Source organism: Panthera uncia, chromosome B1 (genome assembly GCF_023721935.1).
Source record: "Panthera uncia isolate 11264 chromosome B1, Puncia_PCG_1.0, whole genome shotgun sequence".
NCBI classification, from domain to species: domain Eukaryota; kingdom Metazoa; phylum Chordata; class Mammalia; order Carnivora; family Felidae; genus Panthera; species Panthera uncia.
Window position 1 is genome coordinate 62577817 of NC_064811.1, and position 18843 is coordinate 62596659.

Here is an 18843-nt window from a genome sequence, read left to right on the forward strand (position 1 = left end):
TATCTCATCGGGTTCAACCCCATATAGTTGTTGGTTTTGCAGGTGAAAAGTAGTCACTATCAGTTGTTTTGTATATCTCAGCCTAATATTAAAATCTCATGATACGTAATAGAGATTCTGTCCCCAAATGAGCCTGAGAGAACTCTAACTAGGAGCCTTTTAGAATGGCGTCCTGAGAATCGCTAGTAAGCAGGGACACTATCCAGTAATACGTTGGGCACATCTGGCAATCAAGAGCAATGACTCCTTTACATTTTCTACCTCATTCAGTGCTCATGACAGCCCTATGAGATAGTAGGTCATTGTCCTGGATAATTTCCTTTGAAAGTTCCCATATGAAAACTAGGATTTCAAATCTTTACCAGAAGGCCTTCACAAGCACAAACTGGTATTTTAATATGGTCCAAAGCTCCTATAACTTAATGCTTGTCATGAAAAAGTTGGTCATTGATTAATACAATAAAATAAACCCATCCTACAACCCTCTCTAAAACAAACAAAGAAACAAAAACTAGCAGTTTACCCCTGGCTCATTTTAGTTGAAGTCCACCAAGTTCCAAAACCGGTCGGTTATAAAAGTTTACCAGAATCCCACTCTCTGGGAGAATTTCCATAAATTGTTACAAAAACAGTTTCAAGCTGTCTCCCTTAAACATCCCACTAAGGAAATGGGTCCAAAATGAGCCAGTGCTCAATACCAGTGACTCACAAAAGTCCCTTTCTGCGTTTGTCTCCACCCCGATTCTCTGCCCTGTTTGTGCTCCAGGACACCAACCTTCTGGAACTGCTTCTCCAAAGTTCCCTTGCCCTGTGGCTTCTGGTGGAGACTGGCCAAATGCAGACAGTGTTGTGAGAGGAGTTCAGGTGTGTCTATCTCTCACCCCCTACTCGCCCCTGCCTTGCTGTGGTTCTGGCTGGGTTCCTCCTGAGCCATGGTCCCTCCACCACAGTCCAGTTCTAAAAAGTTCGAATAACACCATCCCTCTCCTGCCCTGCAAGTGTAAAGGTAGTAATGATTTAATCCTGTTCCTAATCCCAGGGACTTCATCATCTCTGTGGATTCTTTTAAGTAACCCTGCCTACACTCTGTAAATAGTCCCTTTTTAAAATTCTTTCATCAAACCCTTTGAGTATGCTGTTTCTCTTCTGCCAGAACTCTTATATAGTCCTTAAATTCAGTGCCGTCTGGCTATAGTTTTCAGATATATATCAAAGACAGTGAAGCACTTGAACTCAAATCATGTCTTCATTTTATTTTATTTTTTTATTTTTTTAACATTTATTTATTTTTGAGACAGAGACAGAGCATGAACGGGGGAGGGTCAGAGAGAGAGGGAGACACAGAATCGGAAGCAGGCCCCAGGCTCTGAGCCATCAGCGCAGAGCACAACACAGGGCTCGAACTCACAGACCGTGAGATCGTGACCTGAGCTGAAGTCGGACGCTTAACCGACTGAGCCACCCAGGCGCCCCCATGTCTTCATTTTAAATTTGCCCATTGCTAGCATCAGTGGCATGCTGATAAATATTTCACAACCAGCATTTGGAGTCAGAAGAGGCCTGATTTGTAGCATTGGCCGGCTTTTCTGGTGTAGATGCCACACCATGGCCAATCAACCTACCACCATAATTTCACTGAACATAGAGTTGGGGAGCGATATTCAGGAACACAATTTCATACATTTCTACTACACAGATATAATAGACATAAGTCACCTCAAAAGCACCAAGAATAGTAACATTTTATATTTTACTATGTAAAAAATTATTTTTACATAATTAGGAAGTTTGGGTGTCTGTGTTTTTAACATAATTTATTCAGTTGTGTTTATTTAATATAATGCTTAATAATGGCTGTGTTCGCTTGAAAATTCCTAAAAATCTAGCAATTCGCTTTTGTTCTTTTTTTAACTCTTTTTTAAATGTTTATTTATTTTTGAGAGAGAGAAAGAGAGAGAGACAGAATATGAGTGGGGGAGGGGCAGAGAGAGAGGAAGACACAGAATCCGAAGCAGGCTCCAGGCTCTGAGCTGTCAGCACAGAGCCCGACGCAGGGCTTGAACTCACAGACTATGAGATCATGACCTGAGCTGAAGTCGGATGCTCAACCGACTGAGCCACCCAAGCACCCTAGCAATTTGCTTTTGCATGTCAAGCCAGCTCAGCACACCATTGTAAGAGCAAACGTATTTAATATCGACAACCACTCAGTCAGCTAAATCCGCTTCTGTTAGGTTTTGCCTCCTATTCTACCATATATTTTAAATACACCTCAAGGGGTGCCTAGGTGGCTTAGTTGGTTAAGCGTCTGACTTCGGCTCAGGTCATGATTTCGGGGTTTGTGACATTCAAGGTCTGCGTCAGGGTCTGTGCTGACAACTCAGAGCCTGGGGCCTGCTTCAGATTCTGGGTCTCCCTCTGTCTCTGCCCCTCCTCTGCTCTCTCTCTCTCTCTCAAAAATAAATAAACATAAAATTTTTAATAAATAAAAATAAATATACCTCAACAACTTTGCTCTAAAATCTTATATTTGACTCACAAATTATTCTATTTAGAGTGGGAAAAGGTGATGTAGGAAAATTAGCTTCTTCTAAAACTATAATGCAGTTCTATGTATTCAGAACAGTGAAAATGTCATCAAATAATCTTTTCCTAGGTTCCTTCTCTGAATAACTATCAACCTGGTTTCTGAGAGCATAATATTTATCATCATTATCATCCAACATTTTTTCCTTCTGAGAAAATTCATCCTGTGAGGAAAAAAAATATTAGCTTTATAATCATGCTGTAGCAGGATTCTAGCCTATAAGTTGGTAACCAGGCAGTTGTTACCGTAAGAAACATTCAGAAAATGGTTAGAGTGTATACTGAGGGGCACATGGGTGGCTTAGTTGACTGAGCTTATGACTTGATTTCAGCTCAGGTTTGTGAATTCCAGCCTTGGGTCAGGCTCTGCACTGACAGAGCAGAGCCTGCTTGGGATTCTCTCTCTCTCTCTCTCTCTCTCTCTCTCTCTCTTTCTCTCTGCCTCTCTCTGCCCCTCCTCGCTCATACCCACATGCATGCACACACACAGTCGTGTGCATTCTCTCCCTCCCTCTCCTTCTCTCTCCCTCTCTCTCTTTCTCTCTCAAAAGTATTTACATAAACATCAAAAAAAAATTTAAGTTGTCATCCTGAAACCAAAGAAGTTAAACCCTGAAACAATAAAACTTAGCCCTACATTAACACCACCTGTTACTCATTTCCTTCTGGATGTAAACCCAGCCCTATTGCTTCCTGGTTGTGTGGCACATGGCCCATGCATGGTACAAGCCCTTTGAGCCTGTCTCTGTATTTGCAAAATAGAACTAATCACGCCAAATCTAAATAGGTTAGTAAGCATGAAATAAGACCATGTATGCAAAGGCATTACTCATTGTCTGTCATAAATAATAGGTTCTCAATAAATATCCACCTCCTGCCACTATGCTAATCCCAGAATTTCACAGGATGAGGTGTACCTAATAGTTCATTGTGGCGACCTCTGAACGGGAGTCAGGAATCACAATGCAGAATGGAAGGCTGTATCCTCTGTCTTGGAAGAAAACTCATTATCACTCTGGATTTGTAGATCTGGTGTGCTCCACGTGCACGTCTGTTTCTCTGCTTTTTCCATTACAGCTCCTCTTCCGTTTGAGGCAGGATGTGCTCTTAAACCAGTGGCCCTCAAGCCCTCCGCTGCATCAGAATCACCCAGAGGGATTATTTAGAAAGTAGGTCTGGGATAGGTCTGAGGGAATTTGCACTTACACCAGGTTCCCACGTTCCAGTCCAGAGAACCCCTGCTCTAGTCTCTTCAGCTCACACACATCCTCCAAACCCAAGACCTTCCTGAGCCCCAGCAGCCCCTATATTGGCTAAAGGATACAAAGTATTATCCTACTTGAAAAACTAGGAAAAATAAATTCTGACCTTTTGACTATAAATAACCCAGACCAAAGTTTGCAGGCATCTAAATGACAACTGATTAGTTCTAATCCTTGTCTTCAAGTTAGTATTTCCACTAAAACCTTTCTCAGGATAACAGCAATGGTGGTAAGACAACCTTATGCTAGGATTGAGAAGTACGGGGCACACTAATTTCAAATTAAAAAGGAAGTAAGAATTCTTCCAAATGATCATGTTAAAATCATTCAAACTGCATTGCCAACTTTCCTGACTGCCCCAAACTTTTAGTGTCTCTTCTTCTAGTGCTACAAGTCCTTTCCCCAGAACTTAGCATTATATATAAAAACCATAAAGCATTGTGAATTTCTGACTTCAGCTTCACAGGAGCTTGTCTTGACTTCAGATTATAAACCCATTGATATCTGAACTATGTCTCATTATTTCCTTTTAATCTACCATAGCACTTAACATGGTGTCTTATAGGTAGTGTGCAGTCAATAAATATTACCAATGAATTTTAATTGAAATAAATCCACACCTCTCTTTCGATCAAAAAGCGACACATTGAGAAAAACAAGATACAAAACTATAAAAATAAACTGCCTTTGTGTAATAAAGGGAAGAAATAAGAACAGGCATTTGTTTTGCTTGATTTTACTTAAACAATGGAAGGATAGACAAGAACCTAAAGAAAGAAAGTGTTTATCTGAAGGGACCATCAGGGACTGAAGGGTCAGGGTGGGTGGGAGAGGGTAAGAGCCAAGACTTTGATGTACATCTTTTTAGAATTAAAAACATTTTTTTAACCATGTAACCATTGTTTTAAAGTTTATTTATTTTTGAGAGAAAGAGAAAGAGCATGCACACATGCAGGGGAGGGGGAGAGAGGGGGACAGAGGATCCGAAGCAGACTCTGCCAGACAGCAGTGAGCCCATGTGGGGCTCGAACTCACAAACCACGAGATCATGACCTGAGTCAAAGTTGGACACTCAACCGACGGAGCCACCCAGGCGTCCCTAAACCTTGTAACCATCTTAAGAAAGGCTTATTAAGAGAGGAAGTTGAACTACTCCTTTTCTCTTTTAAATTTTCTTAGCAACGACCATATTTATTCAATTACTGTTCAGCTCTGATAGGAGGATCTAACTGCACCACTTGGGGGATAGAAACAAACAACATCCAGTGTAGGTCACGCCCACAGGAGTGCTATATTTGTTTTGTACAGCTGCTATGATGTCTTACTACAAATTTAGTGGCTTAAAATAACACAAGTTTATTTTCTTACAGTTCTGGAGATCGGAAGTCCAAAATGGGTCTCACTAGGCTAAAATCAAAGTGTTGGCAAGCTGCATCCCATGTAGAGGCTCCTAGGGAGAATCCACTTTCTTGCCTCACCAGTTTCCAGAGGCCACCTGCATTCCTTGGATCATCACCCCCTTCCATCTTCAAAGCCAGCAATGACCAAGTTGAGCCTTTCTAACTGAGCCATCTCTCTGCTCAGACTCTGCTTCCCTCTTCCCCATATAAGGACCCTCGTGATTACATTTGGCCCACCTAGACATTCCAGGATAATCTGTTTATATTCAGGTCAACTGATTAGCAACCTTAATTCTATCTGCAACCATAGTTCTCCCTTACCATGTAACATAACATATTTTAAAGTTTCCAGGGATTATTTGGGTCCATTATTTTGCCTACCATATATGTCCATCATAATTTGGTACAGAATTTTGAACCATAAAAGTCAGAATACCCAAACCATCTGTCCCTCTCCTGCTGCTGCATGTCAACCAATATTTTTCACAGGGGCTCTTTTGTTGAATAACTTACTTCCAGAAATGGAAGGGACCCTTAAAGGGCATTTAATCTATATTTCTTTCCCTGTCTACTGAGCTAACAAGGGGTCATGAATAATGGTAGTTTCTGTTGCTAGAGAATGTGACTATAACTGTAGAGCTTTTGAACATAAAAGAAGAATAGTTTTACCTAGATTACCTGCTAGTCCTTTCTCTTCCCCCTCATTCCCAAGGGAGATCCTGGGGTCAACTTGTTGGCATTATGTGTAGATTTATCATTGTAGTGATTAAGATAAGCTTTGGAGCATGTTGACTGTGTTTGAATTGTAAGTACATGATTTACAGGCTATGTGACCTTGGCCCAGGATTTTACACTGCACAGTTTATGGAACTCTTACAAATAATACATAATATGACCTACCTCATTTGGTTGGGGTGAAAGTTAAATAAAATAATGTGCACAACACATTTAGAACAGTGCCTGGCATATAACTGGTGCTTTAAAAAAGTTAGCTAAATTGTGGATTATTTTGTCGTTCCAAATACCAAAATAATATTTGATGGTTTATTGGTTGAGCTCGTTTTTCTAGGAAAGTCTTATTTCTTTGCCTAACACTCTCCTGGGATCTTGAGACCCTCCATATTTCTACCTGTCCCCAGGAACTGAATATTGGATGTAGGAGCTTCTCTAGTTGTCCTTGTTCCATTTGACAAAGCTTGGCCGTGTTGGAAGCTCCCAACCTCTCCTCAACACCTCTCTGTACCCTGCTAAAATGGGCTAGGTTACTGTTCAGAATTATCCCCTGCCCACCCCATCCATCCCACCCAATAGAATTGGCCATCTTATTTGTCCAATAGGTTGTTAGAAGTCATGATACAAGCAAGGGCTTCAGAAGTGTCTGTGCAGTCGAGTGTGTCCTCTTGTACTCTGACATGGCCAAAAGACCTTCCTCCAGGAAGTTGTTCCCCTGCCCTAGCCTGGACCCAGAATGAACACAGGGAGCAGAGTCATCTCAGCCGTCCTGCAGTTCTGAGAAAATAAATGACTTCTTTTAAGCCCCTGAATTTCAGGATGGTTGGTTATATAGCATTATGGTGGTAGTAGCTGCTACATTTGCCCACCCACTTATAATTTTTCACAATGTCCCATTTAAAAACTAATCTTTGAAGTAATCTAGTCTGTAATGCTATTCACACCTTCTCCCAGGAACCTCCTGCTCCTTGTACCCAACATTCTAGTGTTTTCTCTCTTTCCTTTCCTCATTTCATTTTCAAATGATAATGTCATCAACCCAAACACCTGTGAACAAGAAGCTATGTACAATAATGTTCACCAAAGAATTATTCATGGTAGAAAAATATTGAAACAATGTAATGTCCATCCTCAGAAGAATGATGAATCAACCATGATAAAGTCATAAAATGAAATACCATACAGCAGTTAAAATGAATGCCTAGCTACTAGAGTAGCTAGCCTTGAACGAAAGAGCCAGTGGAAGTATATACATCACCATATCATTTATTTAAGTTGAAAAGCCTGCTATATAGTGTTCTATAATACTTACAGCTATATCAACATTTTGAAACAAGTATAACAACATGCAAAAAAATAATAACAGTTTATTGTTGGGTTATCTCTGGAGAAAGAGGGAGGCAAATGGATCGGAAGGAGCACAAAAGGAACATCAATTGTATCCACTTATCTTTTAAAATATCTCAAAAACATTCTCAATGAATACAACATAACGTTTAAGCTTTGATAAATCTGGGTGATGAGTACACAGGTAGTCAATATTATTATAATATAATTTATTCTTGTTGGTATCTTTAAAATATTTCACAATTAAAAATTTTATATAGTAATTTTTTAAGTTTATTTTCAGAGAGAGAGAGAGAGAGAGAGAGAGAGAGAATGAGTGGGGGAGGGGCAGAGAGAGAAAATCCCAAGCAGAATCTGCATTGTCAGCGCAGAGCTCGACATGAGCTCAAACTCACGAACCATGAGATCATGACCCAAGCTGAAATCAAGAGTGAGCTCCTTAACTGACTAAGCCACCTGGATGCCCCTATATAGTAACTTTTTCAGAGGAAACTATGGGAGTTGTTGTAAGCTGCTTGCTACGGTCTGAATGTTGGTTTCCTCTCAAAATTAGTACGTCAAAATCCAACCTCCCAAAGCAATGGAATTAGGAGGTGGGACCTTTGGGGTGATTAGGTCATGAGGGCAGAGCTGTCATTCATGGGATTTGTGCCCTATATTTGTGCCCCAGAGAGCTCTCTTGCCCTTTTGGCCATGTGAGGCACAACAAGAAGACAACTGTCTACAAACTAGGAAGGGGGCCCTCACCGGACATGAAACCTGCCAGAGCCTTGGTCTTGGACTTCCCAGCCTCCAGAACTGTGAGAAATAAGTATCTTTGTTTTTATAAGCCACACAGTATATGGTAGCCTGTTATAGCAGCCCTAACAGACTAAGATACTGCTCTTCTTGACTGTTCCTACCTCAGGCTGTTCCCGGCCCTCTTGGTCATTGTCTAATGTTTCCTCTTGAACAAATCCCAGAATTGGCTCCACCCTAGCGTGGCACCTGCTTCTCCCTGGGAAAGGGTGCCTGTTCTACCCTGACCTCCATCCTTGGCTTTTGCCCTCAGGCCTTTGCTGTAAAGTCCTGCTCTTTCAGGGGCGTTTCACTAAAGGCAAAGAGACTAAAGACTGTGAAATCCCACTGGGAAGAGCCAAAACCGCCACACTGCCCTCATTCCACCTCTCATTAACTTCATTTGAAGTCCAAATGGCAGAGGATCTAGAGTCTCCCTGTAGGATTTTAATTTTCTCTTCTCTCTTTTGATTCACAGTTTATGGAACCTGCATAACTGCCTTTTTAGAGGATGAGTTGGATCCCTAGACCAGTCTCCCTCGAACACGTTCAGTGCTTCCCCACTACTAAGTTGGGCCCAAACACTCGAAGTGTGTCATTCAAGATTCAGCCCTGCCCAGAGGAAAGGTACATAAGCACTGAGGCCAGCACTGAGTCCCAGTTATGACACTTTTTACTCCAGTGGCTCTGGATAAATCACTTGGCCTTTCTAAGCTTCAGTTGCCTCTGTTGCAAATTGTGATAAAAATAGCACCTCCTAGAGTTGCCTTGAAATAAAAGAGGAGTTGCGATCAGGCACTTAGTCCAATGCCTGATACCCAATCAACCGGTAGCTTCTAGTGTTCTGTACTACATTCTTCAACACCCAACTCACGATTCCCTCAATTCAACCAGGGCCTTCATTTTTAGCCTCCTTTGTTTGTTTTGTTGTTCCTAATGCCTAGAATGCCCTTCTACCTTCCTATCTCCCAAGTCTGTGGTTCTAATCCTCATACTAGAGAGCCAATAAGCTTAGCAGAGGGATAATACAATTCCCTGGGTTCAAAAATGAAGTTCTGTCGTTTCCTCCCTGTGTGACTTGCTTAAATCACTTAATCTCTCTGTCTAGGTTTCCTCATTTATAAAATGGGGGACAGTAACAGTACAGGTATCCCCTGATTTTCCAAAGTTCCTGTGAGGCCACTTCGCTTTCACCAAATACCGACATCCTTAGTACCTGTTTTTCCTAACTGAAAGAAGAAAGGAAAAAAGGCAAAACCAAAAATAGTCTTCAGCATTTGATTTGCAGCAGCCCTAATACAGGGAGGGGACACACCCAAGCCAGAGCGCCCCCCCCGCCAAGCTCCTTCCCCCAGAATTACACTGAGCATCTCATCAGCAAGTCTCTGTAGCTTCGAACTATATCTATGAGCACATGAGCTTCCTCTCCATTTATTTTGTGCATCTGTTGGCAAGATGTGTCTAAGATACCAGAAAGGCTTACGAGAGGTTATTGGGGGAGGTGGGGGGGGGGGGGAGGGGGGCGGGGCAGAATCTGGGAGCGCTCAAAAGCTTTTCCATATAAATTAATGGTGATGGCTTCTTCACTTCCTGCCATTTTGGCTTAGGGAGGGTTTCGCAGGAACACTACTTCCAAATACCTGGGAAACCGGTATCTACCTTATAGGGCCGTTGAAAGATTGGTATTAGGGCATCCTCCTAAAGAATTTAGAACAGTGCCCGGCCAAAGTCCATGCTAGAGAAATGTTATGGGCTGGCACTGGTGTGGAGTGTTCGCCCTCCGTTCCAGGCCTGAGCTTCTTGGGAGCAGGGACAATGTAATCTTTGAATCCACGCGCCTCGAACGAAATAAGCACTGCAATCAATCTGCAGAGTTTAACGCAAGAGAAGGGGACGTGGAAACCGAGGAAACGGGTCTCGGTGCGAGGGTGTTGGGAGACGAGGGCGGGAAAACGTGGCCACCCCGGAAAGCGGAGAGCTGCGGCGCCACCGTGCAGAGGTGGAGCCCCGGCGGCCGCGGGGCGCGGCTTTTCCCAGGGCCTCCGGCGGCGGTCAGGTGGGGCCCGGAGGCCGGGGGAGGGGCGGGAGGAAGGGGTGCGGACGCGGTCGCAGACCCAGCGGACGCGGAGCACCGGCGGCCGGGCGCACTCCCTCTCGCGGTTCTCCCGCACCCCGGGTCCCCGCGGCCCCGCTTCAGGTAAGTTCAGCCTCCCCGCGCGTCGCGCGCGGCTGCTCGGCAGCTGGGAGAGGTGGGCGCGGGGGCAGATTCCCCGCGAGCGCAGCCCACGCCGCATACCAGCGGGCCGCGGGGGTGCGGGGCCTGAGAAGCTTCAGGGAAGAGAGTCCACGACTCCCATTTCAAATTGGAGGAAACTGAGGCCCAGAGGAGCAACCATGGGGTGTCCCGGGGAGTCACCCAGCTGTGGTGAGGGCGGCGCGCAAAGCGACCCCCAGCTGGCCCTGCGCCCTCGACCCTTCAGGTTCCATCACAGCTAGCAGCTTACGGATCCAGCTGGCCATCTCGGCCTCCCAAGTCCCGAACGTGTTGGGGACAGAAAAAGAGCAGGGAGTCACAAATGCCCTGTGGGTCCCTGGGGGCTCAGGAGGGGCTGGCTCGAGCTCCATTCTGAGGACTTGGAACCCCACCCATCCCTGTGAGCAGTTTCTCCTCTTTAAGTTAAGCCATTTATCCTACTACACTTAATTATTTTTAGGTGGTAGAAGAAAAGTACATTTAGCTATTAAGTATTGGGAATCGGAGGAATTTGCTTTTCCTTGAAAAGACTCACCTTTTTCTTTGATTGCAACAGAGTCCATTTCACGGCTCGTGAATCATCCTGCTGGCATTTAACTCGGCAGGTGGGGAATCTGACTCCTAGATTGCAAATGACCGTATATAGGAAACTGTGGTTTGTGCAAGGTCCCAGGGGCTCTGGGTCTCTGATGGCTCCTCTGGCTGCTGATAAGGAGTTACATACACAGCCAGACTTAAATTCTTTCCCAGGATTTGTGTTCTACACAAGTCTACCATCAGGGAGAGCTACATTTACAACTTGTTTTATCAACATCGTAAAAACTGTAACTCATTATAATGTTATTCTGCAAAGATATTACCATTGGCTTCATGAAGGCAGAAAATTTCAGACTGATGAGAAAGGGAATTTAAAGATGTAAAGAAAACCAGAATCTTATTCTCAGAGCTATGGTGGTTGTGTAGAGCAATCTGTTGAGAAATAGGAATTGGGGATGAAGTAGAGGAAATGAGGGAGGTACTCTAATCCCTTTCTGAAAAGCATCATTAAAGTTCTGTTGTTAGGTCACATGGCCTCCAGTATGGAGTGATTTCTTAAAACTTCAATCAGTAATAATTGTTAATAATTTACAATTCCCAGATTGTACTGGATCAACACATATTGAACATCAGCTTTGACAGTGTTTGGGATAGGCACTTGGGGAAGGCAGAAGCATGGAAGTTAACTTCATACCTTTGGAGTGTCACTGTCTAGATTCAGGAGGGGAACACTCACTTGCTGTGTGGCTGGACCATTGTTGTACCTTCTCTGTGCCCCAGCTTCTTTAAATGCAAAGTGGATAGTATTAATGACACATAGCTCCTTAGATTATTGAGGTTTATATTAAATCATTCATTCATTCATTCAATACGTGCTTTTTGGGGGTGCCTGGGTGGCTCAGTCGGTTAAGTGTCCAACTTCAGTTCAGGTCATTATCTCGTGGTTCGTGGGTTTGAGCCCCACATCAGGCTCTGTGCTGAATGCTTGCTCGGAGCCTGGAGCCTGCTTCAGATTCTGCTCTCTCTGTCCCTCCTCTGCTTGTGCTCTGTCTCATTCTGTCTCTCAAAAATAAATAAATGTAAATTTAAAAAAAAAAAAGTACTTTTTTAGTGCCTTCCATGCCCCAGGGAACAAATATGACAAAAAGCCTTGCAGAACTGACCTAGTGCTTTTTATATTACCTGGCACATAGTAAGAACTCAAAATGTTAGCTGATATTATAATATATATTACTTCATTCTGTGCTAGCAGCCCTCCTCTTTTTACAGATGAGGAAACTGAAGCTCAAAGAAATTGAGTTTTAAGATACAAAATCAGGGGATGCCTGGGTGGCTCAAGTTAAGCATCCAACTCTTGTTCTCAGCTCAGGTCTTGATCTCAGGGTTGTGAGTTCAAGCCCCATGTTGGGCTCCATGCTGGGCATTGAGCCTACTTAAAAAAATAAAAAATAAAAAAGAGGCAAAATCAGAACTAGGACACCTTGTATCCACTGTGTATACAGAGGGATGCAGTGTTAGACCTGGTAAGTAGAGAGCCCATTGCCCTAGGTTACAGAGCACCTGAGAAAATCAGGCTAAATATTTCCAGGAACTAATAGTGTTAATTTCCTATGAACTTTGTTCTGGAGCTATCTTTAAATTTTTAGATTATTTTGTTCCCAGGATCAGTGGGAGCAACTTGAATTTCTAAATCAACCATGGAGATATACCAGCATGTTTGAATAATGTCTACATATGAAAAGTGCATGGGTTCCCAAACAGGGCTCCACCAAAGAATTGCCCTTTTCACCTCTGGGCCCTACCAGGAACCAGACTGCCTTCTTAAAGAGCAGGCATGTCTGTTTATAACAGGCTGTAGGCTTGGAGCCTTGTAAAATGTAAATGGAGATATCACAATCAAGCACGAAGAATCAAAGTGAAGCCAGCTAGAATTTGTTGACCATTTCTTTTTCTGCTGCTGTTCCTTATGATGGTATGGATTCTGGTTAAAAGAACTCAGCAATCAACATAGTTCTATTGGATTTTTAAATGAGTCAAGAATTTGCTTTCCAGGAAACATATGTATAAACCTCTCAAATGTAGAAATTTTCTTTTTTCTGGCTTGTTTTGACCCCTACCCAGATCCAGCACAATCCCTTGTATATAGTAGGTGCTCAGCAAATGTTTGTTTAGCAAATAAGGTACTTGATGCTAGAAACACATCATCTTACTGAGATGGTTTCTCTTTGAATGTTGACTTCTGGTTTGCGGATTAAAGATTAAGGGTTATTCTGAGATTATTGTGTTCTGAATCCCAGATTTATTCCGTTTAGTAATTTTTTTTTCTTTTAATAGTTTAGTGTGATCTCAATTCAAGCAAAAGTGGGATATCATGGCCTCTATCTGGGTAAGTAAAAACCAAGCCCTCATAACTTATCTTAGTCAAATCAAAATATAGAAAGTCAAGTCAAAATATTAGTAAAAATGTTTTGAAAGTTGATAAAATGTTCATTGGAAAATATAACATGCCAAAAAAGCTAGAAGATGTCTAAAAATAATAAAATATAAAAATGTATTTGTAGAGGTACATAATTAAAATTATTTTTGATGATACCAAATTAGAGATCAATAACAGTAAATTTCATCTGTGATTTTGGAATTTATTATATGGTAAATATAATGTTTCATATCAGAGAGGAAAAGATAGCTTATTCAATACATAATGTTAGGAAAAGTTCTAGCCATTTGGGAAAACAGTAAATCTGTATTCCTTCTCCCTTCTTACATTAAAAAGAATTTCAGATGGATAAAACACTGAAATGAAAGAGACAAGATATGGGTGAATTTTAAAAATAATCTTGGAGGGCCATCTAGGTGGCTCAGTCAATTAACGTGTGACTCTTCATGTTGGCTCAGGTCATGATCTCAAGGTTTATAAGATTGAGCCCTGTGTTGGCAACACAGAGCCTGCTTGGGATTTGCCCTCTTTCCCTCTCTCTCTCTGCCCCTCCCCTGTGTGTGTGATCTCTCTCTCACTCAAAGTACATACACATTTAATAAATAAGTAAATAAAAATAAAAATAATCTTGGAGTAGGAAAGGCAGTTACAACTATGACACAAACCAAAAGCCTAAAAGAAATACATTGATCTACTTAACTGCATGTAAACTTATGGTTTACATGCAAACAACACTATTAATAGAGTCAGAAGACAACCACAGGGGAATAATATTTACAGGATAACAGACAAAAAACTTATTTCCTTAACATAACAATTACTTGAATAGGGGCGTCTGGGTGACGCAGTCGGTTGAGTGTCTGACTTTGGCTCAGATCATGATCTCATGGTTCGTGGGTTCGAGCCCAACGTTGTTGGGCTCTGTGCTGACAGCTCAGAGCCTGGAGCATGCTTCCGATTCTGTGTCTCCTTCTCTCTCTTCCCCTCCCCTGCTCGAGCTCTGTCTCTGTCTCTCAAAAATAAATAAATGTTTAAAAAATTGTTTAATTACTTGAAAAAATCAATAGAAAAAACTCAATGGAAAAATTTGTAAGAGACATGAATAGGACATGAAAAGAATTACAGATGTGATACACGAAAATATATGAAAAGATGCTATCTCTCACTAGGAAATAAAGAAATGTAAACAACACAATGAGAAACCATCTCTACCTAAGTATTGGTAGAGGCGAGGAAAACATATAGTAAGACCAATGTCGGAGAGTATGTCGGTAAGACAAGTACTCTCATACTCTGATCATGGGAGATTAAACCTGGCACACTTTTCGATGGTATTTTGGTGATATCTATCAGTGTTTAAATGCACACCCTCTTTAACCCAGTTATTCCACTTCTGGGTACTTATCCTATAGATATACTTACATAAGGCTGAAAAAAATACAGGCTAAAAGACATTCATTTGTATTCATGAAAATATGCAGGCAGCATAAATGGCCATGGGGTATGAAGTGAGTAAGTGACTCATTTGTAAGTTACAGCCATTTTTAGGTGATCATTAAAAAGAATGGGAAAAAAGGGGGTCCGGTCTTTATATATTGACGTAAGAAAATGTCCAAAGAGGAGTGCCTGGGTTATTTAGTTGGCTGAGTGTCACACTCTTGATTTTGGCTCAGGTCTTGATCCCAGTGTCTGTCATAGGATCAAGCCCTGCATCAGGCTCTGCCACTGACAGCGTGGAGCCTACTTGGGATTCTCTTTCTGTCTTTCTCTCTTATGGGGCGTCTGTGTGGCTCTGTTGGTTACTCTTGATTTCGACTCAGGCCATGATCTCATGGTTTGCGGGATCAAGCTTCGTGTTGTCATGCTCTGTGCTGACAGCACATGGAGCCTTCTTGGGACTGTCTCTCTCCCTCTCTCTCTGCCCCTACCCCCCCTCTCAAAATGAATAAATAAACATTAGAAAATTCTTTCTCTCTCAAAATAAATATTCACACACACAAAAAATTCTCTCTCCTTCTTGCCCCTCTCGCCTACTCACCCTCTCTCTCTGAAGTGAAAGAAAAAAATTAAAAAGTAATCAATGAAAAATAATCAATTTACAGAATATATCTACAGAATGATTCTGTTTATAAGAAAGAAAAAGGAAAAAATATCCATGAAGACCGAATTACATGAAAACTTTTTAGAAAGGAAGAATTGTGAGCAAGGGCACATTTATTTTTTAGTGCATCACCTTCCATGCTCTAAGTTTGTTGTGAATCATGAACATACATTATATTTCATGAGTGAGGGGCAGAAAGGCCTAAAGAATAGCTTGTATGGAGATGTACCAGCCCTAAGCATGGGTGGTGCTGGGCGGAGGTGTGCTGCTGCAAGATTTGCTTGGCCCCAAGTTATTCCCTTACCATGGCCAGGAGGCCAATCAGTCCTCTTTCCAGGTCTGAAATTCCTGCTGCTATTGTAAACACTTGGTAGAATCAGATGGGGAACAAAAAACAAAAACAAAAACAAAAAAATCTCCCTCTAGTCCTTGTCCGTTAGTAATTCAACCTGAGATTAGTTGGTCAGGCTCTCTAATTAGTGGGTCAGCTGAGACCTTCAAAGTCATGGCTCATTTCTGAAGGGCTGGGAGAAACCCAAATGTGTGAGAGAGGATGTATTTGTTTTCTATTGCCACCATAACCAATTACCATAAATTTAACAACTTAACACAACACCCATTTTTTTAGTCTCGCGGTTCCTGTGTGTTAGAAGCCTGAACTTGGTCTCATGGCACTAAAATCAAGGAGTTGGCAGGGCTGTGTTCCTTTCTGCAAACTCTGGGAAGCATCCATCTCTGAGCTTATTTAAGTTGTTGGTGAAATTTACTTCTATTGACAAATTAATGGGTGAATTAAATGTGGTACGCTGTCCCCCTTTTTCGCGATTTCACTTTGCATGGTTTCAGCTACCCACAGTCAACCACAGCCCAGAAGCAGAACGTCCTTCTTCTGACAAATTGTCAGAAAGTGAATAGTAGTGGAATACTTTCTTTCACTAGTTTCTAGATCTTAGCGCCTACATCATTCACCTCAGTTCATCTCATCACAAAGGCATTTTATCCTCTCACAGCATCACAAGAAAGGTGAGTACAGTTAAGATATTTTGAGAGAGAGAGACCATATTCATATAACTTTTATCACAGTATATTGTTACAATTTTTTATTAGTTGTTGTTCAGCTCTTATTGTGCCTAATTTATAAATTTAACTTTATCATAGCTATACATGTATAGGGGAAAATAGTATACATAGGATTCAGTATTATCTGCAATTTTAGGCATCCACTGGGGGTCTTAGAATGCCTCCCAATGGATGGTGGGGAGGTGGCTACTGTATATCCATACAGTGGAGTATTATTCAGCCTTAAAAAGGAAGGGGATTGTGATACATGCTACAACATGGATGAACCTTGAGAACATTATGCTAAGTGAAATATACCAGTAATAAAAAGACAAAATACTATGATACCATTTCTGTGAGGCATCTGAAGTAGTCAAATTGATAGAGACCAAAAACAGAGTTGTGGTTGGACCACATAGAGACCAAAAACTCCAGTTGTTGGGCTGGAGAGGATTTGCTGCTTGATGGGTATAGAGTTTCCATTCTGCACAGTGAAAAAGTTCTGGAGGTCTGTTTCACAACCGTGTGAATATTCTCACCACCACTGAACTGTACACTTAAAAATCATTAAGGTAGTAAATTTTATGTTTTACCATAGTAAAAAAAAAAAACAAACCCTCAGATTTTTGTAAATATTCTTATCACTAACTTTTATCTGTTCTGTTTTTCCCCCTTACACACAAAAGCACATTAAACACCTAAAAACAAATAAGCAATCAAGTCCATGCTTTTCTCCTAAACTACAGATCAGTTTGCAGTTACCAGTGGGTGGTGAGTTTATTGGAGTGTTATGATCAAGAGAGAAGACTTTGGTTGCTATTTTAGTACATTGCCATGGAAGATGAAAGACTAGCTGGTTTCCTGGGTCTATAAATTTGAAGTGTGTTGCAACCATCCATTGTGTCAGATGAGTCAACAATCTATGTTGCATTACTATTTCCTTTGGAACTGTTGCATATCTCTGTTCAGGCATGTGTTCTCCTACTTAAAACCCAAGGAAAGGGCCTGATACTGTAACAGTTTGTACTCTTTGGACCCAGGGTCCCTTGTCTTCTGTTGCCTTTAGGTCATAGCAAGCATTCAGGCAATCCACAAATTAGAACTAGTCTTACGAACATGACTTTGTGTGTGTGTGTGTGTGTGTGTGTGTGTGTGTGTTTGATACCTTCATTGCTTTCGGGGTGGGGGGCAGGTGATCAGGAGCTCTTGGGGGGGGGCGGGCCAACTGCCTCTTCACCACAGGCTTCTGGCTGTGCACGATGGCATTGGCTCTGCCAGTGGCAGCCATGCGCACATCGGGGCGGTACTTGTTTTTGAGGACCACGTACCTGATGCTGCTGAGGGTTGCCTGGGCATTCTTGATAATGGGCTGCACGTAGGAGGTGTCAGGTTTTTGCTGGTTGGATCCCCACTTCATGACTACCACTAGACCTTTGCCATCCGCTGCGGGTCAACACCCACAGTCTTGCTGTGAATCACCCCATTGTAGAGGAAGGAATTGTGAGCCTTCAGGTTATGGGCCTCATGCTATTTGTCTGCTCACTCCTCTTCATCAGGAAGCTGGAGCAGTTCGGCACCACTATCCATTGAAAGTGGGCGGACATGGCAGCAGAGTCGGAAAGAGCCGGAACATGACTTTATGAAGATGCCATAGCAGTATATTTCCTATACATGCCTTCTACAATGCTGACGCTCTCGAGCAGATATTCTGGGGTCTTTGCTCCTTGGTCAATTCCTAACTTATTTTTACAGAAAAATGAATGCAATCTGCTATTTGTTTGAATCCTCTGCTATTTGTTTGAATCCTCAAATTAGCATTTTTATTATGCTGCTAATTTTTTTCTAAACTCATAACCACCGTAATCCTTATGAGCTAGTATAACATCTTAACTTGCTATACATTCTCCCTTCCCCAGTCCAAACTCTACTTTATAAATGAGGAAAACATGGAACCACTGAGGAACCAAGGGATAAAAGGTATTTTACAAAAATGTAACTTCACATAAATGTGATGCCTGCAAACTTTGTCTTGAAGAAGTTCATCAAAAGGCAGTTAAACAAAGCAAGTACCTGCCACATTGGGCTCTACTGGGAACAGAAGGAAGACAGTCCAGCCACAATCCCAGCTCTTCTCTCACATAACCCTTTAATGGGTTAAGAAGTGGGCCCTTGACTATGACCTTGAGCAAGTTACTCTCAGTCTCTTGCTATCTCTGTTACCTCACCTGTAAAATGGGTATAACAGTAGTACCAACATCATTTAGTGCTTGTAAGCATTAACCCAGTTCATGTAAAATTGCACTAGCTGTGCCTGGCATGTAGTGAGCCCTCAGTAAACGTTAGTTGTAATC

The 18843-nt window shown here is 42.0% G+C and overlaps 1 protein-coding gene and 1 pseudogene across 1 annotated transcript in view; one reads left to right on the top strand and one right to left on the bottom strand.

Annotated features, from left to right (window-relative positions):
- Nucleotides 1–10172: 10172 nt before the first annotated feature.
- ANXA3 (annexin A3) overlaps nt 10173–18843 on the top strand; it is a 52964-nt gene continuing 44293 nt past the window's right edge. The window contains exons 1-2 of the mRNA XM_049630708.1: nt 10173–10301; nt 13230–13281. Coding sequence (XP_049486665.1) covers nt 13267–13281 — 15 coding nt within the window. The 5' untranslated portion in view covers nt 10173–10301; nt 13230–13266. The remainder of the gene's footprint in view (nt 10302–13229; nt 13282–18843) is intronic.
- Nucleotides 16866–18560, bottom strand: LOC125923522 (60S ribosomal protein L28-like; annotated as a pseudogene).